Raw genomic sequence first — 25,889 nt, 5'->3', positions numbered from 1 at the left:
GTACCCGCCTTGGAAGAAACCATAGCCAGTTCTCCATAAAACAACATACTATCACTTACCCGTGCTGTTGGAATTGGTCCGTTTCATTATTGCTCACACAGCTTCTCTCCTGCCGTCTTGGCCTCACCAGTATTCAAATGTTCCCATTCCCCTCTGTGGTCCTGGGAGGGTGCTTTGGTACCTTCCTAACCACGTATGAAGCATTGACTTAATCAACATGGCATTGACTTCCCAGAAGATGAAGAAGTTCTGGATCTGTGTATTTGATGAGGAAACCTTTTGTTAGTCGTATAGGCTGCTTACTCCGATTTGCCAGAATCCAGAGCCCGGTGTATTAGAGTGTAGAAATTCGGGGCTGCTTCACAGGTTTTTGCCTCATACAGGGGCTAGGAAATTGGACTGAAATTTTTCAGGGAGTATGTTGCCGTCTCAGGGACAGATTTGTCACTAGACCAAGACGACAGCTCTCCTGACGACAGAGCAGAAGGGACATCTCACCCACCTTTGTCACTACCCTCATTCATAGAGGGAAGATTGGCTAAGGGGGCACTTAACATAGCCCCCCAGACAAAGATGCCCCCTCCTTCAATGTCCTTAGAGCTTGGGCCGCAGTCAGTGCCCAGAGAAGCAAGGATTCACGACCGTCTGGCTTTCGGGTGATCTGCCAGCGGATAGCTTCTACCCAGCGGCTCAGAGGACCAACCTTTAGGGGAAGTTCCTCCGTCTCTAGATTCTAAAGGGGACCCTCCGCTCCAGGATTATTGCTAAACCTAGGGTGGATTTTCTGTTATCTTTAGGTAGCTGAAGCAAATTAAGCTTGACAACGGTTTGCCTTTTCTTGGCAGAGCCTGTGCTTTCTCAGCACAATTTATGTAACAGCAATCTCATTAGACTCTCGTGTGATTCATTGCTTAAACCTTATAGTTTCTGCAATCTATGGCAATTCAAAATCTGCCCCCTGCCTGACCTGCCATACCCCGCTCCCTCTGCTTTCCACTCGTTCATGGCGAGCCTGTGCCATCCGCCAGTCACGAGCCCCCTTTCTCTTGCCCGCGCAGGGTAGAAATCCCAAATGGGAAGACTGGTGTTCGTTTTCAGTCTAAGCGTTTTTCATAGGACACTGTCTTCATGGTGACTCTTCTAAAAGACAGGGACTCTACTACATTTTCTCTCTCATGTTCTTCTCAACAGGCTTGGAAGAGGCAGTCTAGGTAGTTCGACCTTACAGAGAGCCAGACATGCCCCCGTTGGTGGGGGCGGTGGGGTAGTGAGCTCTACCATTCACTGACACTGGGGAGAGGGCCGCTGGGCTGTAGTGGGGATGGGCTGTGCCAAAAACAGACGAGGGGACTTGGGCACGAGTTCACAACCAAAAATAGAAGTGACCTCCTTGCAGAGGTTCAGGAAGAAAAGGTCCTTTCAGAGAGCTCAGCTCAGTAGCTGTCAGCACAAGTACCTATTCAAATATCAGTTCCATTTAGAGAGTAGCGGGCGGTAATAGGGGAAACTCACGTGGGCCCAGCATTGTATCGTACAGATTCCACTGCGGGACCATCTTGCTGTTAGAAAACCCCCTGGAGAGCCACTACGCTGGCCTGGTCGAGAAATAGCCTCTTACTAAGCTGGTGATGGAGAAGCCCAGAAGACAGACGGAGGTGGGGGGTCAGTGGGCGGCAGGCAGAGAGTCTGTCCCCAGACCACTTAGAGAGCCGGAGTCTGCAGCCCGTCTCCCTCACGTGGCCGGCACTGCGTTTCAGCATGGCACACCATCTGCCCGGGGAATGGAAACCAGCCCTTGGCCCCTGACGCTGGTAAAGCTGCCAAGCGCTGAGCAGGAGGGAACATTGGATGGAAGGAGGAAACGTTTTCCAAAGAATTCTAAGTGGTCGTGTTATATTGTGCTTTAAACCATTATTTCCTGAAAGTTTAAAAACCAGAGAATCGGGAGCTTTTAAAAAGCGGGTTATTTTCCTCCAGCAGCTATGCAGATACGCCTGGTCTTTCAGGCTCCTTCAGGAAAGCAGCTGCCATCCCGGTCCTGTGGCCACCGTCCACAGTGAGGTGGATCAAGGCCTTGGCATCCACATCAGGAGTGCTGGTTGGGGCTTCCCGCTGTCCCAGATGATGTCCCCTGTCATTGCGTCCCCACGTGCTGGAGCTGTGGGGACACGGCCTGCCATCTGCGCTCAGATTATCATCCCAGGGTTGCTCTGTCCACGTGCCAAGTCCCCCGCATTCACACCACCACCAGGCATACCTCCAGATAGTCTGACGTTCTTTTCAACCAAAGCCGGGACACACGGGGATAGGTGAAGCATCCAGCGCCTTAGGAAAGGCGGTTTGTGGATTGCAAAACACACCTCCTTGTTCTCCGTGCCCACAACAGTCCTCTGTCTTTTCCACTTGGCAGGAGATCCAGGCTACCTGGTACGAGAAACTGCACGAGTGGGAGGACGCGCTCGTGGCCTACGATAAGAAGACGGACACCAACAAGGACGACCCCGAGCTGATGCTGGGCCGCATGCGCTGCCTCGAGGCCCTGGGCGAGTGGTGAGCGCGGCCGCACTGGGCCTTCGGCGTTTGCAGGGCTTCCCCCAGGAACGGTTCTCACCTAAGACACTCATTTTTGTTTTACCTGGTGTTTTCCCGATAATCCTCTACCACTTGGGTGTTTGGGGTTTTCGGGGTTTTTTGTTTTTTTTTTTTTTAAACTTCGACTTGTAATGCTCTAGGACAAGACAGGCTCAGGTGAGGCACTATGGTCTGCACCTGCTCCTCTGTCTGCCTCTTGCCCAACGACTGTGAGGACCTCAGGTTCTTACTCTCTAGCCTGTTTTCTTTTCTCTATTAGCTTTTGCTAATGGTTTTGGAAAACAAGAACAAATCTCTGCCCTCTTCAGATGCTTCGTCTTTATGGGATGCTGACTACATGCCCAGCACTCTACGAAGCTCCAGAGATTAAAGACAGAAAATAAAGGCTTCCTCCATCGTGAGGTTCATGAGACAAGCACACTGCAGACAGTTATCAAAGCTGGAGAGTACAGTGACAGCGGTCTGAGCAGACGACTCTGAAAGGCCACCGAGGGAGCAGGATGGCCTTGCCGTTCCTCCCCGGAGGAAGGGCTAAGGCTGGGGGACAGCTGAAGGAGATGGGGAGGGGGTGCCCCAGGTAGAAGCAACAGTAATGCTTAGCTGAGAACACCTGCCGCCGTCTTGGTCTGGGGAGTTTTGGGGGGACCTTGAAGGAAAAATGGCCCCTATTCTGTTTGCTAGCATCTAGTGCAGTTTTTTAAAATAGTTGAAACAAAGTACCATAGTATGGGGGAAATATTTTATAGTTTTAAGTAGTTCAAATGCCACACCGTCTCCCCATGTGTAGATTATCCAGACTTTCTCTGAGACATGAGACTGAAGGTCCCCCTGTTTATCCATCCAGCCAGTAATTACTGAGCACTTATTCATGGCCCATTTCCACACCAGGCCCCAAGGACACTGAGGGAACAAGGCAGACACCGCCCCTGCCTTCCCAAAGCTCAGTGGCCAGACAGCTGAGCTGCTGTGGTGCAGAGTGAATACAGTCGTAAACAGGAAGCGCAGGGGACTGTGGGAAATAGGAAGGGGCCCTCATCCAGGTTTGGAAGGTTTTGGAAGGCTTCCAGGAGGAAGTGATCCCTAACTTGATCGGGTATAGTGAGAAGGAGCGAGCACAGTGTGTTCAGGGTTCGGAAGGGTCAGTATGGCTCGGCAGGTCAGGTGTGATGTGGGAAGGTAGAAGGTGAGGCAGGAGAGGGAGCCAGGACCCAGACGGTGTGGGGCTTATAGGCCAGGTGAGGAGCTGGGGTACTGACAGGCCATCGAAGGACTCGACTGGTCCGTGGCTGGCTGGTTTGCGTGACACACACAACCCCTCTGGGAGCAAAGTTGGAGAGTGGATTGGAGGGAGACGGGGGAGGCAGAATTGCATAGACCTGTGCCCCCCCAATTGTATCTGCGTTCGGGATCTCCATCCTTGAAGGTTTTTTTTTTTTAGTCTACCTTTTTATATTCACTTTTTATTTTTAAAGCGTTATTTTTAAGAAAAGGTAATGTGCACATGGCACAAAATTCAGTAGTACAAAAACAGTGTCAGAACTGTGCAAGTCAAGTCTTCTCCTTGTCCCCTAGCCCCCCAGCCACTGAGACGACCGGGTCCCCATGTGGACTTCCGGCAACGGTCCGCATCTGCGCACCCGTATACGTTATGATGGTAAACTCCACTCACCGTTTGCAGCTTGCTGTCTCACTGAACACGTGTGAGCCACCTTTACATCACAGCCTACAGGTGCTGCCTCTCTGAAGGGCGATGTTATGCTCCATTGGATTAGTCAACCTCAGGCTATTTAAATAGGCAACTTTAGATTTGTTTTGAAATTTGATACCTTGGACAGTTTAAAGAATATTATTGAAAAAAAATCAAAGGAAGTCTTCTAAAAAGAATGCTCTCCCACTCCACATTCTTTCTGTACCTAATTATAGATATTCTTTGGTAAACAATTGCTATTTTTATTTCTTAATATAAAGTTGTTACTGTATTCCTAAGATAGAAGATGTAATTGTACTGCATGAAAATTTAATGTCAACGATTTTGGCCTTAGGCATTGGATCACATATATACAGATAATAGTCTAAAATTACTTGAAATTGGCTTGTCTGGCTTAACCATGATGAGGGGGATTCAAGAGCTATTACTTATTTCTGTAATTAGCATTCCACACGCCTTCACCTCCATGAGGAAGCATAGCCTATCCAATCTGCCTCATTAGTTTGTACAACCAAGGTTTCTGAGTTTGGGTTTTGTTTTTTGACATCCAGCAGGTACCTAAAACTGCACTGTAGCCACTAGCCAAGGGTAGCTATTTAAAATTAAATAAAATTAGTAATTCAAGTCACACTAGCCACATTTTGAGTACTCAGTAGCCACATGTGGCTAGCAGTTACCACGGTGGACAGTGCAGATACAGAACATTCCCCTCACCAGTACCATCTAAAGCAGAAGAGTAGTATGTTGAGAATTAACCCCATTATTTCAAAAACAATTTTTTTTCCATTTTCAAATTGGTTATCGTACAACCATGTTATTAGGAGAAGGATGAAAGAACAAGGCATAACCATTCCTAAAATTCAACTCTAATCAATTCCTAAAATGTTTTTGTGTCTCCCTGCTGCCCTTGGGTTTACGGGTAAATGTCATAGTCTGACATCCGAGTCTTTCTGTGTTGTGACTCCAGCCCGTACGTATCTCAGCGAACTTGACCTCACAATCCGAATTCTGGCCCAACTTCTCTTGTCCAAACCCCACAGAATTTTTGTCTGCATTTGTTCATTCACTTTCCAGAAGTGCCCACCTCCTCCTCTGCGCCTCTTTCTACCTTTAGACACTGTCCCCACCTTTCAGAGCCCGTCTGTACTGTCGCTTCCTCCTTGAGACCTCTCCCAGCCCCTCCCCCACTTTAGGAGTTAGAGACAAGCACTTCCTTCCATGGGTTAAGTAGGGCTAGCTTGGGTGTGTTGAAGAGACTTTTCGATGTATCTCTGTCTAATCCCCTGTGACACTCAGGGGAGTTGACTCTGAAGTCTCACGGCCTGCCTGAGGGGTCCCGAGCGCCAGTGATCCGGGTCTCCTGCCATGGCAGGACTCGGCCCCTCTACCTCTGCTCTCCTGGATTCATTCCAGTTTCATAATTACCTGTAAAGCATAAGCGGCTGCTGATGCTGACCAGGGGATTTACAAATGCAGCAGACTGCAAGAGATTATAAAAAAGAGATAAAAGGCAGAATTCTTTTCCTGATGGTCCGCAGGGTCCTAACCTGGTTGGTTCGGTCAGCTCTCTTGAGTGTGCAATCTGTAAATGGCTTTCACTTCGGGTATATATTGTGAACGTGACTGAGGCCAGTGCTCAGCAGAGACAGGACCTGCAGTGATCAGGGCTTACCAGTGAGCTGAGAACGTACCCCATTCCCCGGGAAGCTAACTACAAGAGCTGGCCGCCCACCGCCAGGCCAGCCCCGTGGTGTGCACAGCCACACCTGCTGTCACAGCAAATGTAAGTCCCCTCCCCGCACTGCTCCTGAACATGGCCTCTGGGCCCCGGAGAACAGATTGCTCAGGGGCAAAACATTAGGCAGCCAACCACGGAGGTGTTCCACACAAAAGAATGCTCTCTGAGCTTTTTGCCACTGGCCTAGGTGGGAGAGTCAAAGCCTTGGAGGGTGGGCCTTCTGCCCAGCGTTCCCTGGTGTGCGGTGAGAGGTGTCAAAAAACAGAGCCTGGTGTTGGCCCCACAAATAGTCTCATATTTTTTATTGATTTGATTTTGTTTTCTCCCTGCCTCTGAGTGTTAGGATTTAGTATATTCTGCGCTCCTGTTCTGCGTAAGGAGTGCTAATGGGACAGGAACCCGCCTCTTTGTGGCCTGGCGGCTCTCACCACAGCCGTGGCCTGAAGGCGGTGCCTGTGTCTCCTTTGTGGGGGGGGGATGCTGCTCTCCGTTTTGTCTTTTGAGGTCACAGTTAGTGGTGTTTCACACTGAACTCTCTCCCTGCCACTAGATGAAAAGCAAAGCTAAATCCCCAGACCCGTGGCCTAGAACTGGGTGGTCCTGACAGAAGACTAGGGGATGCTGCGTTACCTGTAGCCACCAGCTAACCACATTTGAAATCTAGGGTTGGAAGGACCATTCGGTGATTAGGTGGCTTTCTCCCCTCCATTGAGGAGGGACCCCAGCAAAAACCTGCTGCTGAGCCAGTAGTTCTCAAACTGTGGCCCCCATGCCACAGTAGCAGCATCACCTAGAAATTTGTTAGACACGTACGTTCTTAACCCCACTATAGACCTCCTGAGTCAGAAACTCGGGGTGACCCCCAGCGGTCCATTGGAAGGAGCCTCTAGGGGATTGTGACGCATGGGCAGCGTGAGAACTGCTGCGCCTGGGTGAGCCCTCATGGGGCCAGTGGTGGAAGGTTTCTGGGTGTGGATGGCTTCCAGCCCGCTCCCATCACTGAGCTGCAGTCGTGCACAGGCCGTGAAGGCTGCCCACTTCCTCTTTTTGATCTGAGCTGTGTATTGCACTAGAATGTTGTGTCCCCGACTCTCATGAGCATGCGCCGGAGAGACGGTGAAGTTAGTGACTGCCTTTGCCACGATGCCAGATCACAGCCCTGAGCAGTCATCCTAGATGCGATCTCCAGGCTACCTCTCCGTGAGCTCCGCCTGGAGCCCTTCAGTACCAGCGGACTTCGGCGTCTTTGTCACGTGCGGTGCAGCTCCCGTGCCCCACGGCTTCTGAGCTGGGCCACTTGGAACTTGTACCTTTTCTCTGGACTCCACTGCCAAGACCAAGTTAAAACATCCTATAAAAATAAAAAAGTCCTGCAGCATCTCCTTTGGAAAGCAGGAAAGATTAGACCGTCCTAGCTGAGTCTCCAAGCTCACAGGAACACAGGCGCCCGTTCTCCCACTGGCCAGGGCTCGTTTCCTTGCATTGAGAAGGGGAACGTGGGAAGGCAACCGCGCCGCAGTCAGCAGGCCATCTTCCCTGAGAGGCCGTCCGCGCTCTCTGTGTATCGAAGTCTGTGGAGCACCATTCCCATCTCCGTATTTCCTTGTTCTGACCCACACTCACCGTAGTTTTGCAGAATCCAAGCGTGAGCATCCGGACCTCTGGGTGTGACCATGGCTGAGCCTTCTTCCTTCCGTGCTGGCCGATTTCATCTGAGTCTCATCTCAGACTGCAGCCATTCGTATCACACTTTTTTTTTTTTTAAGATTTTATTTATTTATTTGACAGACCGAGATTACAAGTAGACAGAGAGGCAGGCAGAGAGAGGAAGGGAAGCAGGCTCCCTGCTGAGCAGAGAGCCCGATGCCGGGCTCAATCCCAGGACCCTGGGATCATGACCTGAGCCGAAGGCAGAGGGTTTAACCTGCTGAGCCACCCAGGTGCCCCTCGTATCACACTTTCAAGAGCGCGTTCTCCCTCCAGCGTTGAACCCAAAATGAATATGTCCAGATGTGTGTCTTCAGATTGCTTTCTCTGTAGGCCTGCTGGGAGAAAGAGCCCGCGGTTCCTTGGCATAGGACAGAAGCTATTTAATATTTATGAAGGGGGCCAGATGCTCAGGACATTTCAGATCACATAGAATTAGGCACAGTCCATGTCTCTGGTAAAGTCCCATAGAAACAACAAATCACCAACCACTTCTCCTGTATCTTAGGACCCAGTCAAAAGTGTTTTTTTATTTAAAGGTTCCCAGTTCCAGGCGGGCCCCTGTCATCCAGTCCTTGTGTAGCGCCAGCATAAGCCCAGGGGCTGGAGAGGAAGATGAGCAGGTTATGGCGGTGGCTTCTCTTTACCCAGCTGTATGATTCTTCTCCTTCAGGGGGCAGCTGCACCAGCAGTGCTGTGAAAAGTGGACCCTGGTTAATGATGAGACCCAAGCCAAGATGGCCCGCATGGCTGCCGCAGCTGCCTGGGGCTTAGGTGAGGCCTCCCCCGAGGGCACCCCGGTCAAGGGAGGGAGAGGGAGGCTGGGGGCTCGCATTCGAGAAAGAAGGCACTGTGGCTCCAGGTAGAGACGTCAGGTCCACAAAAGCATCCAGAGATCTGTATCCACCTGTCCCCATTCTACCTGTCCCTTCTACCTGATGACCGTGACTGACTTACTAGATGCAGGTAAAAATGACCCATCCTGGGGAATCCAAGGAAACCAGTGAGCAAGCATCAAAATTGAGATTATTTAATGAGGTTTGTTTGGTATTTGTGATATAAATTACTGGTTCATTTTTCTCTCTTTATTTAAATAAAATCTAGAACTAGAAATTTCCAAGCTAGTGTCCTGATTCCACTATCATTAGCCTCTCTCCATATTTTCTGCTTTGCTTGAGGCCTCCTCCGTTTTTGAGTCTATGTCGTGATCCCATATGGCTGCGGGAGCGCCACCCATCATGTCTGTATCCCTAGCAGGAATTAAGAGGACAACTTTTTGTCCCCTTTTATTTCTTAACTGTTATTCTAGAACTTTCCTAAAACATAAAAGTGAAGGGAATAGGATAGCAAATCCCCATATGCCCTCACCTTCTCCAACAGTTATAAATATTTTAACAGTATTGGATTTTCCGCTCTCCTTCCTACTCAACACTCCCCCACCTTACTCCGACTCCCTGAGTATTTTAAGGCAGAGACTTCCTTTTAGCCCCCACAGACACGTGTAGGCTTCTGACACCGGGCCCCAGCTGTGAGAGGATTATTGTCCATCCCGGAGATGTTCTCAGGAGGAGGGGAAAGCACCCACAGGCTGTCCCAAGTGAAAGCTTCACCTGTGGAGTCCAGAAGAAGGTTACGTAACCTTCTACCTCCATTCCATCCCTCCTGACTCACAGAGCTTCTATCCTTCCCGTTCATGAGCTCTGGGCTGGATCCAGAACATTTTTCAAAAACAAACTGCTTCCTGAGGAGTCATCGTTTGCCGTTCGCTTTTGCCCAGAGGCATCGAGAATGAATGAGCCGATGGTCTGGAGTGAAAGGCAGGAAAATGCCTTGTACAGTCAGCGGCCCCGCAGTTTGCGGCTAATGAGGCTGCTGTCTTTTCTGCAGATGGCCTTGGAAATGTTGGCATGTGATACATGCTTGCCCCATCAGGGGAAGTGAATATCTCTTCCCGGATGCAGCCATTTCCCTGGTCTGCCCCGACACAGAGACCACCGTGCAGGACCAAGCCCATCTTCCTCTTATGACAGAGCCTCTTAAAATCCCTCCTCCCCCCTGAGGCACAGGTACTGCCGGACGGGCAGACTGTTTGTCTAATCCTGCCCCCTGTCTGGGTAACGGCCACTTTCAGTTGTTTAGGGAAAATGTAATTTCCAGCGTACCATTGAACTGTGAGCTGCTTTGCTAATAGGGAAGAAAGCCATTTCATCTCACCTCAGGAAACCTGAGAGTTCTCTGGGTTAATGAGGTGCTACATTAAAGCCTCTTGACTCGGAGGCTTTCTGTCACTCGGTTTCTCCCATCGTTCACAGAACTCCCTGGAGCAGCATTGGAGTCCTGTGTTTGGAAGACAGACGTGGCTTTGTTTGTTAAATTGGCTCGCGCAACCCTGTAGAGTGTAGAGAGTCTCTGTAGGGTTTTGCTACATCAGGCACCAGTTTGTCTTGTTTGAACCCCAAGCTAAATGCAAGTAACAATGACAAGGCCTGTTTGAGATGCTGCCTTAGCCCAGCAAGCTGACGATTTTCTCTGTGTGTGTGTGTGTGTGCACGCGCATGTGCAGGTCAGTGGGACAGCATGGAGGAGTACACCTGCATGATCCCTCGGGACACCCACGATGGCGCGTTCTACAGAGCCGTGCTGGCACTGCATCAGGACCTCTTCTCCTTGGCACAACAGGTAAAAACTTAGGTGTGCTCAGACCGTCTGGCAAAGAAAAGAGAATTACATGTGCACTGTCAGTTCCTAGGCACGCCGTGCCTGCAGAGAGGGGCTGATGTGCGTCCGCTCTGCTGTTCCACCGTGAGCTCACGGGAGCCTAGGCTGTAGAGCAGAGTACTCAGAAGTCTGCCAGCACAGCCGTCAGGGCCACTCTCTGCTCTGAGAGAGCACCGGGGAGTTCGGGAAGTTAACATTTACATTGTTCTGGAGTGAGCTTCTCGGGTCAACATTGCATGCTTTGATCACTTTCCTAGCATTCTTCGTAGTAAAGAGAAACCATGTGTCTCACCCCAGGAGGGTGGAGACAGCAGCAGCCCCCCCACCCCCCAGCAGCAGGGGTCAGTCAAGGCTTCTTCTAGCTCTGCAGCAGTGCCACACAGGGATGAGCTTCTGGGAGAGCTGGCACTGGGTTTGAGACTCCGTGCTGGCCTCCAGAATAAAAGAGTGACGTAGTCACATCCTGACAAGCCCTGGACTGTCTGGGATGGGGTGCTGGGGTCAGTGACCTGAGCACCTGAGGGTGGGGGACATGGTCCCCAATCTCAAGCATTCAAGAAAGAAAAGCTCCACGTGCAGGGTGTTTAGTGGATAAAACAGACGACCTATGCCACAGTCCCGCAGGCCTGAGCAGAACTGAGGCCAGGGCCGTCCACGTCGCAGGCACAGAAGCCCCCATGGCATGGCAGGTTTGGGGGTTCCTATGCCAGGAGTGGAGGCATTCCCTCATGAGGACAAGGCACTCAGAAGCCAGTGACGACCACGTGGGGCTAGTGAGAGTGTGCCCAGTTTAGGTTCACAAATGTGCGCGAGGAAAAGACGAAAGAGAGCAGGTCTGCAGCTGTCCTCTGGAGACCAGGAACGCAGTGCTTCTGCCTCTAAGCCCGCGTGTTCCCACCCTAGTTACCCAGGATTCGGGGTGGTAAGCTTGAGGTTCCTAGACATTCTGTGTCTTCCGAGAAATCGGATTAACATTCTTATTTAGCCTTAGAGTTTGGTAAAAGTTTTGTTCCCTTCTTCGGGGAGCCTTCCTCTTACTTCCTAGAATTTAAGTAAAATGAATGACCTCCAGCTAGCTGGCAAGCCTAAAAAAAACAGCCCAGCCCCGGCCCAAGCCCCAAGCCCACAGCTCAGTTCTGTGGTTTTCTCTTTCTCTTCTAGTGCATTGACAAAGCCAGAGACCTGCTAGATGCCGAGTTAACCGCTATGGCGGGAGAGAGCTACAGTCGGGCATATGGGGTGAGTGTCGAACGTTCTGCACGGGGTCGTTTTAGAGGCTCATTCCAGTTCTTTTTTCAGCGTGGCCGAGTGAGGACTCCCTGGCTGCTGGGAACATGCCTATGTATTCTGAGCAGATACCCTGTCACCAGAAGGAATGACTGAAATGAATCCCGGCTTTTGGATTGTTCGTGCGGTATTAAGTGGGAATGTGATTTGCTTCCATCAGGCCATGGTCTCTTGCCACATGCTCTCCGAGCTGGAGGAGGTCATCCAGTACAAGCTTGTCCCCGAGCGACGGGAGATCATCCGCCAGATCTGGTGGGAGAGACTGCAGGTAAGGCTGCTAGAAAGCCGGGGGTAGCCCGCCTGCCCTCCGCCCCCACTCTCACTCAGCACACGCTCCCTGCCTCCCCGCAGAGGCTGGGGTGGCGTTCGCCGCAAAGCACTCAGAGGCTGTGCGCCTCAGCCCTTCGCTGGGAGCCGGTGACCGGTTCTGCGGCCTTCTCTTACCCTTCTCTAGTAACACAAGAAAATGTCTGCAGTAAATGACGCTTACAGACAGCCTGTTGAGAACCGTAACCTCAGAATCAGTGGTTCTCAGCTTCAGCTGCCCGATAGGATGACCTGCCTGGATTTTTAAAATCTGGATCCACAGGCCACTTCCCAGACCAAATAAAACAGAATTTCTGGGGATAGACCCAGGTTCTATCTCTTCAGCTGCCCCAGATGCTTCCAGTATGTGGCCGACACAGAACCACTGTTCCAAATGCACATGTTGGCCGCCTGCATCGGCTTCTCAAACGGGGTTGCCTAATGTTTCAGCCGACTAACCCCTACCGTTTACAGTCCCTCCCGTCACAGACATGCACAGTCCCTCTTCAGCCGAAGTTTCCCTCACGGAGAAACTTCTCCAAGTCCTCCATCAGTGTTTTCCTTGTACATTCTGATCATTTGAGCATGAGGCGCGGTCAGTTCCAGGTCTGGGAGTCCGCAGTCTTAAGTGTTCTTGGAAAGGACAGTTCTCTCATTCCTTGAGTCGCTAGGAGGGCAAGTTCATTTGCAAAAGAGAGAAAGCCCTCGCTGCTGCGGAAGCCGCTTGTCGCCTGTGCATCATAATCAGTGTCCTTGGTTTTACACTGTTCCTCTTGGCCCATCCACATCTACTTCCAAATTCTGTCTCCGGGCCAGTCAGGGTCTGTGGTTCCAGGCCCCTCAGTAGGCTGTGACAAGACCTTTTCACTGCAGGCTGCGTTCCTGTCTGGGAAGCTCAGGGCACATTCCACTGGCAAGGAAAGATCAGCGGGCAAAGGGCGTGTGTGAATGTAGTCGTTTGTGCTCTGAAGTAAGCACATGCGGTTCTTTCATATGTTTTATTAGCAATTGTGAAATGCCCAGTGAATGTTTTGATGGAAAATTGTCAGTTGGACACCAGAAAAGAATTACACAAAGCAAGCATTTCCCACCTGACTTGTACACACACACACACACACACACACACACACACACACCACCTTTTTTTTTAAGTGCCTGTAATGGGTTGAAGAGTTTCCAAATCAGAGATCTGATGAGTCTTCTGCCATTCTTACAAGGGAGGCTTTATCCAAATAGAGGCCCAGAGGGGAGTGGAATAAACACGTCTTGGGGAAGGGAAACGCGTGTTTAACTTCACCATCTCCAAGACACTGTCAGCATCTCAGGCCTTTGTGACTTTCCCACCTTGAGACAACAAGATGCTTTTTGGCTTACAAGGAGCCGGATTATTTCAGCATCTGGAAGAAACTAGCAGATGGTGAGAAGATCCCAAAACAGTCACTCAATGTACTTTTTCCTGTTTTCATAACTTTCCTAATCGGAAATGGGTTGGAAAGATATGGTCCAAGACCTGAAAATAAAGCATTAAGTTTGTGGTACGAACTTGGCTCTCGTCAGTAGCTTACTGTCCAAGTGCTCCATGAGCCACCTCTATTGGAGAATGGCCATTTTGTGGTCAAGTCACTGAAGCTGAAATCCCCTGCCAGAGTCTCCCCTGGGGCAATTTGAGGGGTCAGCCTGACTTGCCTTAGGTTCTTAATTCAGGCTCCCACTGGATCCTGTCATATTTAAAAGCCTGCAACCATTGTTGCTAGACGGTCAGACTCACCTCCGTGAAGGACGGCTCCTTTAGTTCCATTTGTCTCTCAAAGGGACAGATTTGCCCACAGAGGGACAAGCCCTGCTTCCCAGGTGGTTTGTCTCTGAGTCTGACTTCTTAGAGCGAAAGTGGAGGAGAGGTCCACTTACCCTCAGAAGTCTTCGATAGAAAATTACCTATCCCTTTTAATAACATCAAATTCCATTTTTTAATTAAAAAGAATTTATATGTATGAGTGAATGAGGCACTTTTCCTTCTATATGCAGTTTTTGATCAGAGACCAGTGAAAATGAAGCAGAAGGAATCTCAGCTAGTCTTCGTGCAGGTTTAGGCGTTAATAACTTCAAGACTGACGATGCCACTGCTCACAGGCAGCGTCGTTTAAGAATTTACTTAAACTTCTCTTATGCTTAATTCATCTTCCAAATTTTAAATGATTCATTTTTTCTAGATATTTTTAAGTAATCTCTATAGCCAACATGGGGCTCGAACTCAACTCTGAGATCAGAAGTCCATGTCCCATCGACTGAGCCCCAGAGAAGCTGAAGCAAAAAAAAATACAAAGTTAAAAATGCATTATTGGGGCACCTGGTGACTCAGTTAAGTGTCTGCCTTTGGTGCAAGTCCTGATCGCGGTGTGTCAGGGTCAAACCCCACATCAGGCTCCCTGCTCAGCCAGGAGTCTGTTCTCCCTCTGCCTCTCAGCCCACTCGTGCTCACTCTCTCACTCCCTCAAATAAATAAAAGCTGTATCAAAAAAAGAAGACTGGCTTTTTTTAAAAAAATGCATTATTTATACTCCAGAAAAGAAATTTAAAAGGTTTAATTCATGTCGTCCTCATCACAGCCCTATAAAGTTGGTACTATCTTTACCTCATTTTAGCGGTTAAGTAACGTGTGCAGTATCCCACATATGGAAGGTGGCAGGGCCAGGACTCGAGCACCAGACCTGTTACTCTCCTGACCCTTGGATTTGAGAGTTTCCTAAGAAGTGTTTTTCTTCACAGCACCCATCTCTTGAGAAAGCTGAGGTTGTAAAAATGAATTTCTTTGTTGGTTTGAGGCAAGTCTTTCTGTTGCTTGTTGGGGGTTAAAGCTATAGCAGAGGACATGCCTGATTCTCCCTCTCGAATGTTCCAGGGCTGCCAGCGCATCGTGGAGGACTGGCAGAAGATCCTGATGGTGCGGTCACTTGTGGTCAGCCCTCATGAGGACATGAGGACCTGGCTCAAGTATGCCAGCCTGTGTGGGAAGAGCGGCAGGCTGGTGAGTGGCCCCCGCACAGGGTGTGGTGGGAGGCTGGGGACGGACCGGCGCTCCTGGCCCCGTCCTGTTTATAACCCGGCCTGTCTTGTTTTTAAGGCCCTTGCTCATAAAACCTTAGTGTTGCTCCTGGGAGTGGATCCATCTCGGCAACTGGACCATCCTCTGCCAACAGTTCACCCTCAGGTGACCTACGCCTACATGAAAAACATGTGGAAGAGTGCTCGCAAGGTCTGTATCCAAACCCATGCGGCGGCAGACCGCGCGTCCCGAGCGCCCACTACCCGGCTTCTCGCCGCCTCGGGGCCCAAAAGGGAGCAGCACCCAAAGCGCCATGTTGGGTTTTGCTCCTGTTAGGAAGCTGTTTGGCCCGATATCCAGAGTGAATTGTATCCGAGGGCCTCCTGGATGCCATTGATGGAACTGCTGCGTGAGGTCACGGTTGTATTTCTTAGCAGAGTATGCAGGGAACATAGAAAGGGCACGATATCTGCCCCCCTCTCCCCCCCCCCCCCCCGCCTCCCAAGAAAAGGTGGGCTGTTCAGTACCCAAAAGGCAGCATATTTGTGAAAACACAGACTGGACATTTCACAAGACCACTTTGGTTTTTCCAACTTCTCGTCTCCTTCCCAGTCATCAGCTGAGATCCAGAAGCAGCAACACCCAGAGTGTCAGGCTGCATCCAGTAGGGAGCGTCTACTTGGAGCCGGCATAGAATTCCTCTTCCTTTGTTTACAGACAGGCCCTCCCCGGACAAGGAAATAGCTGTGGCTCCCAGGGGGCGGGGGTGGGGTGGGGGATGTTGGTTTTATTTTTTGAAATGATCTCCCTGGATGGTGGTGGTGATTAACAAAACGCTGGCCCTGGAGGCAAAATCAGCACCTGCTCTGGCTCCTTGTGCCACTGACCAAACAGAGGGAGTGTCCTAGCCCTCCTCTCCCCACTGTGGCCCGCGGCAAGGCCTGCCAGGAGAAAGGAGTGCGGAGCCACCCGTGCAGCCGAGGCTGTAGAAGGCACGCCGAAGGAAACCTGGGACAGTGTCTCCAGATTGACTTCTTTCTGGGTGGCTGACTCTGGGACTGCAAAAGCGTCCCACAGTGGGATCGAGAACCCTGCACCCCAGCGCTGGGTTTTCAACAGGGGTTCACTTTAGTAGGAATGGCCAAACTCCGTTGCCCACGTGCATAGTTTGGGGTCTTGTTTTCTTTTTGTTGTTTTTGGGAGTTTGGTTTGGTCTGGTTGTTAGTCTCTGCAAACTTCCCGGGTCAGAGCACTTCTCATTCAAAGTCCAACCTTCCTCCAGGCAAATGAGAAAAACAGAAGGTGCTGGATCTGAGCTTGGTCTGGTTTCCTTCCTGGGTACAGAGTCCAAGTGTTTGAAAGTCCTGCCGAAGGCAGGCAGCAAGGGCCTCTTGGCTAATGTCTCAACCAGGAAGTGGCTCCTTTCAACAAATGACCACAGCCCAACCTCTCTACACATTACCGCCTCTTCTCAGAGCCCAGCCTCCGATGGGAAGCCATGAAACGACAGGCGTTAGAAATCCAGAAACCTCTTTGAAGTCAGGTGCTTGGACTTCAAGCCCAGACCAAGGGCTGTCCCATCTTCACAGGTGCTCAGAGTACCAGCTACGTAATAATCGCACTACTGAGCAAGCCCCTTTTCCTCTCTGAACTTGACTTTCCTCCACTACAGACAATTCGGTAAGCCTTGTATCCTGCTCTGCAGGAAGGCGTCAGGCCCAAGGGGTATGTCTTGTGTTTTCCTAGACAAGCCACTTCCCACAATCTAGAGACAGGCCAGTCTTTCCGTGAAACCTCACCAAGCTGAAGACTTGGGTCTTGCTCGCTAACCGGGCGTACGACGCGCAGCTGAAACTCTGTGCCCAAGAGAAACCCTTCGTCTGATCGCCCAGTCCTTCATCTATAAGAGAGAAACAATCCATTTTTCCCTCCTCACTTCCCAGAGGTGGAGAAAAGAGCGTATTTTAGTAGAACACTTTGAATTCCTTCAAAATAAGTGGTCTCCACGCTGTGTAGTAGAAGGATATCGATTCTCCGGTGCTGGATAGATTTACTTAATACTGAGCTTCAAATCCGAACTGCTATGCAGTCCTCCCTGGTTTGGGCAGTTTATTTTTTGTTCAGCGCTTGGCTGAGTCTCCTGAAAGGAAAGTAAGCTGTGTGCCTGGACTGCCCGCGACGCGGAGCGTGTGGGCTCCGAGCAGCCTTGGCATCCCGGCTCCTGCTTCACTCGGTCCTCACATGCTTGACGGGCACCCGCTCCGCACAGCGGCTTACCAGTCGCCCTTCTCGGGCTGGATCTTTCCAGTGCTGTCTCTCCCTTCTTCCTTTCCTTCTTAATCAGCTGTAAGTCTGCTCAGTGCAGTTCTCGTAGAGGAAAAAACTACAGAAACATGTATCACTTCTCAGGGGCAGGCTGCTAATGTAGTTCATTTTTCAAAGCCAGAGTGAGTAATGGAACCCCATGAAGGCAGCTGTCTGGGTGGGGGGTTGGGGGGACAGGTGTCTTGTTAACTGTCAGAACATCTGCCTGTCGCCCTGTCCCCGTGTGCAGATTAGCTGCCTGACGAATTGTTAGTCTCATCATGCTGGCTCTGGGGTGAGCCATGTCTGTTGATGCTAATTAATTCCTTATGTTGAAACGTGTCTGAGGTTGGTTCTGGCCTCCAAGCCATGAGTTGTACTTTCCTTGAAGACGGTCGCGACTGACATGTTTCCGTGGAAGGAGACCATTCTGACCTTATTTATTTGAAATGTTGATCCCCCCATTTCCTTCTGCAGCAAAGAACACATCGCCTCTTTCTCACTCTCTCGCATACCGCTCCCCCCTCCCACCGTCGTGGTGGACTTTCATTCCACCATTTTTTCCACTGGAGCTTTTCATGTCTGTATGCTCTGTCTCCACCTTGAAGCCCTTTAAAAATAGTGGGGACCCCACTTACCAGGATGCTGGCGTGAGTGGACCTGGGGGCTTCTAGAGATGGCTGGTACCTTAGTCCCAGATCTCTGACTCTGTGTCTCTGCCCTTCCCTCTTTCAGCTCCCTGTTCCTAACCCACGTGGTTCTGCTCACTTTGTATCAGGTCCCGTAGTGTAGACAGATGGAAAGGCTTGACGATGCTGTGAAGGTTTCGCTCCTAAGCCACCCCGTTCACCTAGACGTCTGTCTGCTCAGCCAGTGTCCTCCCCACTGCTTCGCTCAGACGGACGGATGAGGGCCTTCACCCCGTGTCTGTGCTCTTATTTGGGTACTGAGGGTTCTGTCGGACCTTTAAAACTATAGTTTGGGCTCTGCTGGAGTGTCCAAGGTACTTAGAGTTCTAAACAAGTACGCAAGTTTTATAGGCCCAAAAACAATCCCCCAAGGAGCCTGGTTTCCCCCCTGTGTGTTGCTGGGAAGTAAGCAGTTGTTTCACATTTCTTCCTATAGATTGTTATTTCGGGGTAATCAGGCAAGGAGCTTATCAAAATAGCAGTACAGCTAGCCAAGGAGAGCTGAAGCTTGAGTTGGGAAAGTATGAGTCTTCTTGAAAAGCCCAACCATCTCCCAGTGCCATGCCCTGGGCCGCCTGTTCCAGGGCACCCTTGCCCTGTGCTCCAGGGTGCTCCCCTGGGAGTGAGGGCCGGCTCACGGGCTCTTCAGATGATCGGGGGTTCTCTCTCGTGAGGCCAGGCCGAATGCTGAGCGGCTCCCGTGCTCTTGTCTTGTGCAGATCGACGCCTTCCAGCACATGCAGCACTTCGTGCAGACCATGCAGCAGCAGGCCCAGCACGCCATCGCCACCGAGGACCAGCAGCACAAGCAGGAGCTGCACAAGCTCATGGCCCGGTGAGAGGTCCCCGCTGGCCGGAGCCGGTCGCGCTCCCATCTCCCTCCGCCCCAGCAGCCTCTGCAGCGTGGCAGGAACGCTCAAGGCTCCCTGGGCAGCGAGCTCCCAACTCTGCTTTCGCCTTTTGCAGTAGGAACCCCGGGCAGCCATCAGATCGTGCTGAGCTAGGGCCTCTGCTGCTCTCTGCCCAGGACTGAGCTCCAGGGCATCCAGGTGCTGCTGCCTTCCTGGTGTCTGGCCTGAGAGTCAGACCCCTTGGTGGCCAATACCAGCTCTGCTGCTGCTTTGATGTGTGACTCTGGATGGGTCACTTAACCACTCTGTGCCTCAGTTTCCTCATCCTATGAAAAGGGGATGCTGAGGGCTCCTGTTGCTTGGGGTGGTAGAAGGTAGTGTGAGGGTTAATAGAATAAACACGTGAACCGTTTAGAGCAGTACCTAGGAGAGAGTAGCGATCAGTAAACGTGGGCTGTTATTGTTCTCATGGTAAATACGATCTGTTATAAATGATACAAATCATTATAACATATAACATGGTGCGTGATACAATATAATATGTCGATAAGTAGTTTGTCATTTATTATAAACTGAGGAAAAGGCAGAAATGAGGGAGGGGAAGCCGGTAGCATGCAAGAGGAAGAGCTACTCAGCAGCCAACACCCCCACCAAAAACTAAAATCGGGGCAGGCAGGTCCGTATAGACCTACCCTGTAGCAGGTACTGGTCGACGCTGGCATTGAAACATGGGTCGAGGAGAAGAGCTGATACATTCAAAATGCACCCCTCAAGCCGGTTTCTTCCCTCCTGTGTGGTTGAGAGCCCTGTGTTTCCATCCCGTTGCTTCCCGGCCGCAAGTGTAGATGTGCTCCGCCGACGAAATGGGCTGTTCTCCTTACTGGGAGGCGGGGGGAGCTAGCATGTGCGGTAGCGGCATGGGGTCGTTTCTCTGTCCCCAGGTGTTTCCTCAAGCTCGGGGAGTGGCAGCTGAACCTGCAGGGCATCAACGAGAGCACCATCCCCAAGGTGCTGCAGTACTACAGCGCAGCCACGGAGCACGACCGCAGCTGGTACAAGGTAGCCCCACCCCCCCCGGGGGGACCCCGCCCCTCCCAGCCTTGCTGGTTCCCATCTGGGCTGGGGATTCACCTGTTCGAACACCAGGAGCCAGTCTATCAGAGCCCCCATACAGGCTTCACTGTACAAGAAGATAGATAGCGTCTTATTGGAGAAACACTTTATCACGCTGTTATTCTGCGTGTGGCACGGGGGAATGCTGTTGTCTTCTAGACGCTAAGCTGAATGTTTGCCCACGAGCATCTGGACGCACGGTTAATCTCTGGAACTTTATCTTCCCTTGGGTCATCTGTTCCTACCCGGCTTCTTCCTGATTTCCATCCCTGCCTGCTCCGCCTCTAAGAAATTCACTTTCTCTGTTTTTATTGGAAAGCTCTGGGTAACATCCTGTTATGGCGTAGGGAACTTTTCAGGAAGATAAACAGAATTAGGAAATGTATCAAAGATGTGGTTGAGTGGGAGAGGAGGGGTTTGGGGAAGAGCACGTAGCCTTAGTTTTTAGGTCTTCCCTGAGGGACCTACCTCCCGGTAATAGCTGCTTGGTACACCAGACGCTATTGATTTCTTTCCAGCATTTCCTTAACTTGCTAATACTTTGTGCATTAACCCCTCTGAGATCAAAACATATATCTGAAGACACAGAACAGTACAGTAAAAATTGTACCCTGATTGAAGCATGCTTCATTCTGATCAGAAAAATCCCTGTTTCGTGGCGGCAGCAATAATCACACTATCTAGGTCAGCCCCAGTTCTAGGCTAGAAAAATAACCGGATAAACTCTGGATTAGCTAGAACCTTACCAGCTGGAAGTGTCTCCTAACCAGGTTACTTTCCTTCCCTCACATTCTAGAAAATAAATCACAAGGGAAAAAAAATTGGTTCCAGGAATTTCAGGCTTTCCTTTATATGGGTCTTTTTGGGTTTATGCTGTCTTACTATAATGGTGCGGTCCTGTGTGTGTGCAGAGACTGTTTCCGTCTTGCTCACTCTGTCCCCTGGCTGCACGCCTGGCACAGAGTGGGTAAAACAGAGCCACTGAATAAATGAAAGTGTGAGAACACAGGCTGGGTCAGTGCAGAATCCTGGCTCATCAAATAAAGGTCGGTTATGATCGACCTACTCTGCGTAGGTAAAAAAATGGACTCATTTATGTTAAAGAAAGATTTTAGCAAAGGATGCAAAGGAATTTCCCGATTATCCAGAAAGTATATCCCTTGCAGGATTTAGTTCTCCCATCACTGCAAACTCGCAAACTCGCGAGGCCCCAGATCAGGGTGTGCCTCGTGCTGTCTGCACGAGGCGGTGCTGCACCACAGGTCACCGCAGCTCTAAACCGCAGAGCGTGGGTGGTTCCTTCTTTACCAAAATAAGCACCCAAGACTTCTCCCAGCAAACAGTGGACATCGGTTTTCTGACAGGCCACACACGAGCCGGATGGGAGAGCTGGGCAGATGAGCGACATTTCCCCCATGGCGTGTTCCTCTTGATGTGCTCCCTTTCCCACTGACCTGGGACCTGGTTAAGACTTTCACCATCACGCCCCTACACGTGTGCTCTCGTAAATGATGTTTCACGTACGGCTGCCAAAGGAATCTTTAAAACCTAGAATGAAACGGGACCTCCTTGGCCTGATACGTTAGCCCATCCACAATCTGACCCTGCCCTTTGCTAACGTTCCGCCTACTGCTGTCCGTCCCGGACTAGGCGCCGGTCGGATCTGTTTGTTTCTTATGAACTGCCCTGTGCTGGCCACCCTGCATCCTCGCCCCTGAGCTCCCCAGGCTGGGAGGTCCCTGTTGTTGTCCTCTTGTCCCTGCTTTGCCCATCGAGGGCTGCTCTTCAGCCCCTAGCCCAGAAACCTGCCTCCACGAAGCCTCCCCCGACCCTGGCCGGCCTGTTGTCTGCCTCTCATCGCTCCCTCACGTTTGCCTGTCCTCGGGTTGCTGCGCCCACCAGACCAGGAGGCCCCTGAGACAAGGACCTGGCTCGCTGCTCTTGGGATACTCCTCCCCTCCCCCCCGACCCCCCGCGGCCCTCACCACGGTCCTGCCACAGTAATGAAGGAATCAGGCTGAATCTGGTAAAAGGCCCACTCCTGAGTGTTTTTGGTGAAGTTTTATTCTGCTGGCCACTGAGAAGGAAGGGCAGGCCCAGCGCCCTGCCTCAGCTTTGGCCTCACACTCCGCTAAGGCCTTGGCGCTCAGGCCTCCTCCTCCTTGGCTCTCGCCCCACGCAGGCCTGGCACGCGTGGGCAGTGATGAACTTTGAAGCCGTGCTGCACTACAAGCATCAGAACCAAGCCCGTGACGAGAAGAAGAAGCTGCGGCACGCCAGCGGGGCCAACATCACCAGCACGACCACCGCCGCCACCACCGCGGCCACGGCCACCGCCACCGCCACCAGCACCGAGGGCAGCAACAGTGAGAGCGAGGCCGAGAGCACCGAGAACAGCCCCACCCCGTCTCCTCTGCAGAAGAAGGTCACTGAGGTACTGTCTCTTCCTCCCCCAGCGAGGGCTGAGCCCGGCACCGGGTGCTCCGAGGAGTGGGGGGGTGGCGGCACACGGAGGGTCCTGGGTTTCGCTCTGAAGGGAGAGGAAGCTGGGTGGTGTGGCTTATTTGCCAGCCGGCAGTGTTCGAGCCCGTGTTTGTGTTGGAGGCCCTGCCTTAGCCCCCAAGCCGGAGACTGAGTTTCTAGTCATCCTTCCCACGAGAATGAGCTCATCCCCTTAAAGCCTGCACCTGGCCGTGTGGGTGGCCGCGCGGGTGGCCGTGCGGGTGGCTGTGCGCGTGGCCGTGCGCATCTGCAGGTCCGCTTGAGGACAGGCCGGCGGGATCCATCCTCTGCTTTTTCCTCTCCGCCCACCGCCCCGTCCCACCTCCTCCCCTCTGGCTGTCCTTTCAGAGCGCATGGGGGCAGCTGGCAGGCCCAGAGAGCGCGTGTTCCTTCTCAGCCCGCTCTCCCTGCCACCCCTGTTTAAGAACCCACCATTAGTCCAAGGTGATAGCGACTGTGACACAGTCGGCATTTCCTGAGTACTTGCTGTGAGCCAGTACTCATCGAGAGGCTTCTCCTGCAGTAACTAATTTAACCTCATAACCTCTTTGAGTCAGGTACTGTTCGTATGCTGTGAGGCCCCTTTTACGGAAGAGAAACTAAGCCAAGAGCGTCCATTAACATGCGTGTGTTCCAACAGGATTTGTCCAAAACCCTCCTGATGTACACCGTCCCTGCCGTCCAGGGCTTCTTCCGTTCCATCTCCTTGTCACGAGGCAACAACCTCCAGGACACACTGAGGTATCAGAGCGGGCAGGGCCCCTGATGGGCCGTGTGCACAGCAGGACACGGAATTACTCGGACCGCCCTCCTGCCCCACCCTGATGAGCATGTCCAAGAAGAAGGCGGACCGGCCTCCACCTGCCCACGCCGGGGAGGAGGCGTGGCCTGAGAAGGCTGCGCGCGCACTCCGGCAGGGCGGGAGTCGCAGAGCTGTTTGTGGCCGCAGTGCTGAAAGCCCCTCAGCTTTTTTTTTTTTTTTTTTTTTTTTTTTTAAGATTTTATTTGTTTAAAAAAAAAAAAGATTTTATTTGTTTGAGAGATAGAGAGAAGGCATGGGGGAGAGGCAGAGGGAGAAGCAGGCTCCCCACTGAGCAGGGAGCCCAACATGGGGTTGATGTCAGGATCCTGAGATCATGACCTGAGCCAAAGCCAGATGCTTAACTGACTGAGCGACCCAGGTGCCTCGCCTCAGCTTCGAGACGCCACTTAGAGTGGCCGAGACAAATGGCCCAGACCGGCCAGTCCAGAGGCTGTGGGTGACAGGGGCAGCTGAGTCCTGCATTTACGCTGTTGCCGCTGGTCCCCAGGTGACTTTCTGTGTGTGCGAAGATAATCCATAGGTTGTCCCTGGGCTCCTCCGTTAGATCTCTGAGCTTAGATGATGCTGAGCCCTCTACATTATCTGGAATAAAATAAGCATTCACTTGGGATGCCCCTCCTGGTGTTGACCCAAGTATTCCACTTGATCTTAGCCAAAAGGGCAAGAAGAGATTGACCCAAGTATTAATAACCATCACCAACCACGCACCCTTCCCGGGTGGTCCCCGAGACCAGACACTGTAGAACCACTGATTTGAGGCCCTGCCAATTATTCTTTTTTTTTTTAAGAGTTACTTATTTTAGAGAGAGAAAGTATGAATGAGGGGAGAGAGGGAATCCTCAAGCAGACCCCCACTGAGCGCAGAGCCCTGTGGGGCCTGATCCCAGGACCCTGAGATCATGACCTGAGCCAAAATCAAGAGTCGGGCACAACTGACTGAGCCACCCAGGCGCCCCTTTGCCAATTATTCTTTTCTCAAGAGTCTTAAAGATTACAAAAATAAAAAACCAAAAACTGGGAAACTCGATTTTCTGTGATTTTCTTATTTGTCTTTTCCAGAGTCCTCACCTTATGGTTTGACTATGGTCACTGGCCAGATGTAAATGAAGCCTTAGTGGAGGGGGTGAAAGCAATCCAGATCGACACTTGGTTACAGGTAAGGTGGGCTCAGGTCTCCCTCCTGCTCTGTCTCCTCCTGGGATCATGCGGTGATCAGTGACAGTGGTAAAGGATGGGGGATGGGTCCCAAGGTCGACACTCCATATTGTCTTTAGTTTCTCCCAGAGAACTGAAGGGAGTGAACTCTTTCAGAGTTCCACAGCATCTGCCACAGCAGGTTTCGAGAGCTGGTCACTGCCCAGAATAACAAGTAGTTGTTTCTGCCCCTCATGCGTTGTGCACCGTGTCTCTCTGAATCCAGGTCATACCGCAGCTCATCGCAAGAATCGATACGCCCAGGCCCTTGGTGGGCCGCCTCATTCACCAGCTTCTCACAGACATTGGCCGGTACCACCCCCAGGTACGTGGGCCCCCGGGCAGTTCCTCCTTGAACCGTGGACCTTTCAATCTGGATCCCGGCCTTTCCTAAAGCTGCTCTAGGGGCATAAGGCAGGAACCGGGAACCAGGCATCCCCTCTGTCCGGCTGGCAGGCCCAGGCCCAGGGGCCTTCCTGAAGGGCCTTCTTCCCCTCATCTGAGTGATGGACTCGAATCAGTGTCAGCAGCGTCCTCTCCGTCTCTCTCATCTTCCGGAAAGTCCGAGTTTGCGAGTGTTCCCTCCATGTCTGCCGCAGGCCCTCATCTACCCCCTGACCGTGGCCTCTAAGTCCACCACGACGGCCCGCCACAACGCAGCCAACAAGATCCTGAAGAACATGTGTGAGCACAGTAACACCCTGGTCCAGCAGGCCATGATGGTGAGTCCGGCCCGCACCGGTGCTGCCGGCAGGACGACCTGCTCTTTCTCCCTTTCAGTCAGCCTTTCAGTCAGTCAGCTCATCCTCACTGCCTCTCGCTTGCCCCCTTTGGTCCAGGTGAGCGAGGAGCTCATCCGCGTGGCCATCCTCTGGCACGAGATGTGGCACGAAGGCCTGGAAGAGGCCTCCCGTTTGTACTTCGGGGAGAGGAACGTGAAGGGCATGTTCGAGGTGCTGGAGCCCCTGCACGCCATGATGGAGCGAGGCCCCCAGACTCTGAAGGAGACATCTTTTAATCAGGTACGGCGTGACATGACCCAAAGCCTTTACCAGACCCCTTTCCCTCTGGCCTTCCTCCTGACGTGACTAGAACATATTCTGACGGAGGCCACGGGATATAGAAACACCAGCAATTTAATCGTCATGAACTTCTAAGAACTTAGGAGAACTGGAAAACCATGAGATCCTTGCTGAGCTCATCTTGCCTCGCCTTCCTTTGCCCATAAGCCGTCCCAGGATGGGGCCTCCAGGACGGGGCCTCCCCACTGCCCTGCTGAGCCCTGTGAAGGGCCACAGCCGTCCAGCCGTCACG

The 25,889-nt window shown here is 51.8% G+C and overlaps 1 protein-coding gene across 2 annotated transcripts in view; it reads left to right on the top strand.

The window, feature by feature from the left end:
- Positions 1-25,889, top strand: part of MTOR (mechanistic target of rapamycin kinase) — a 126,044-nt gene that overhangs the window by 84,907 nt on the left and 15,248 nt on the right. For both annotated transcript variants that reach the window (XM_059138326.1, XM_059138325.1), the window contains exons 30-44: positions 2,411-2,550; positions 8,419-8,519; positions 10,309-10,424; positions 11,625-11,702; positions 11,911-12,018; positions 14,956-15,081; positions 15,178-15,309; positions 18,812-18,927; positions 19,885-20,002; positions 22,239-22,490; positions 23,199-23,299; positions 24,441-24,537; positions 24,802-24,900; positions 25,175-25,297; positions 25,415-25,597. In XM_059138326.1, the coding sequence (XP_058994309.1) occupies positions 2,411-2,550; positions 8,419-8,519; positions 10,309-10,424; positions 11,625-11,702; positions 11,911-12,018; positions 14,956-15,081; positions 15,178-15,309; positions 18,812-18,927; positions 19,885-20,002; positions 22,239-22,490; positions 23,199-23,299; positions 24,441-24,537; positions 24,802-24,900; positions 25,175-25,297; positions 25,415-25,597 (1,890 nt within the window). The remainder of the gene's footprint in view (positions 1-2,410; positions 2,551-8,418; positions 8,520-10,308; positions 10,425-11,624; positions 11,703-11,910; positions 12,019-14,955; positions 15,082-15,177; positions 15,310-18,811; positions 18,928-19,884; positions 20,003-22,238; positions 22,491-23,198; positions 23,300-24,440; positions 24,538-24,801; positions 24,901-25,174; positions 25,298-25,414; positions 25,598-25,889) is intronic.

Source organism: Mustela lutreola, chromosome 10 (genome assembly GCF_030435805.1).
Source record: "Mustela lutreola isolate mMusLut2 chromosome 10, mMusLut2.pri, whole genome shotgun sequence".
Classification (NCBI taxonomy): Eukaryota; Metazoa; Chordata; class Mammalia; order Carnivora; family Mustelidae; genus Mustela; species Mustela lutreola.
This window is presented reverse-complemented; position numbering and strand designations above follow the sequence as displayed.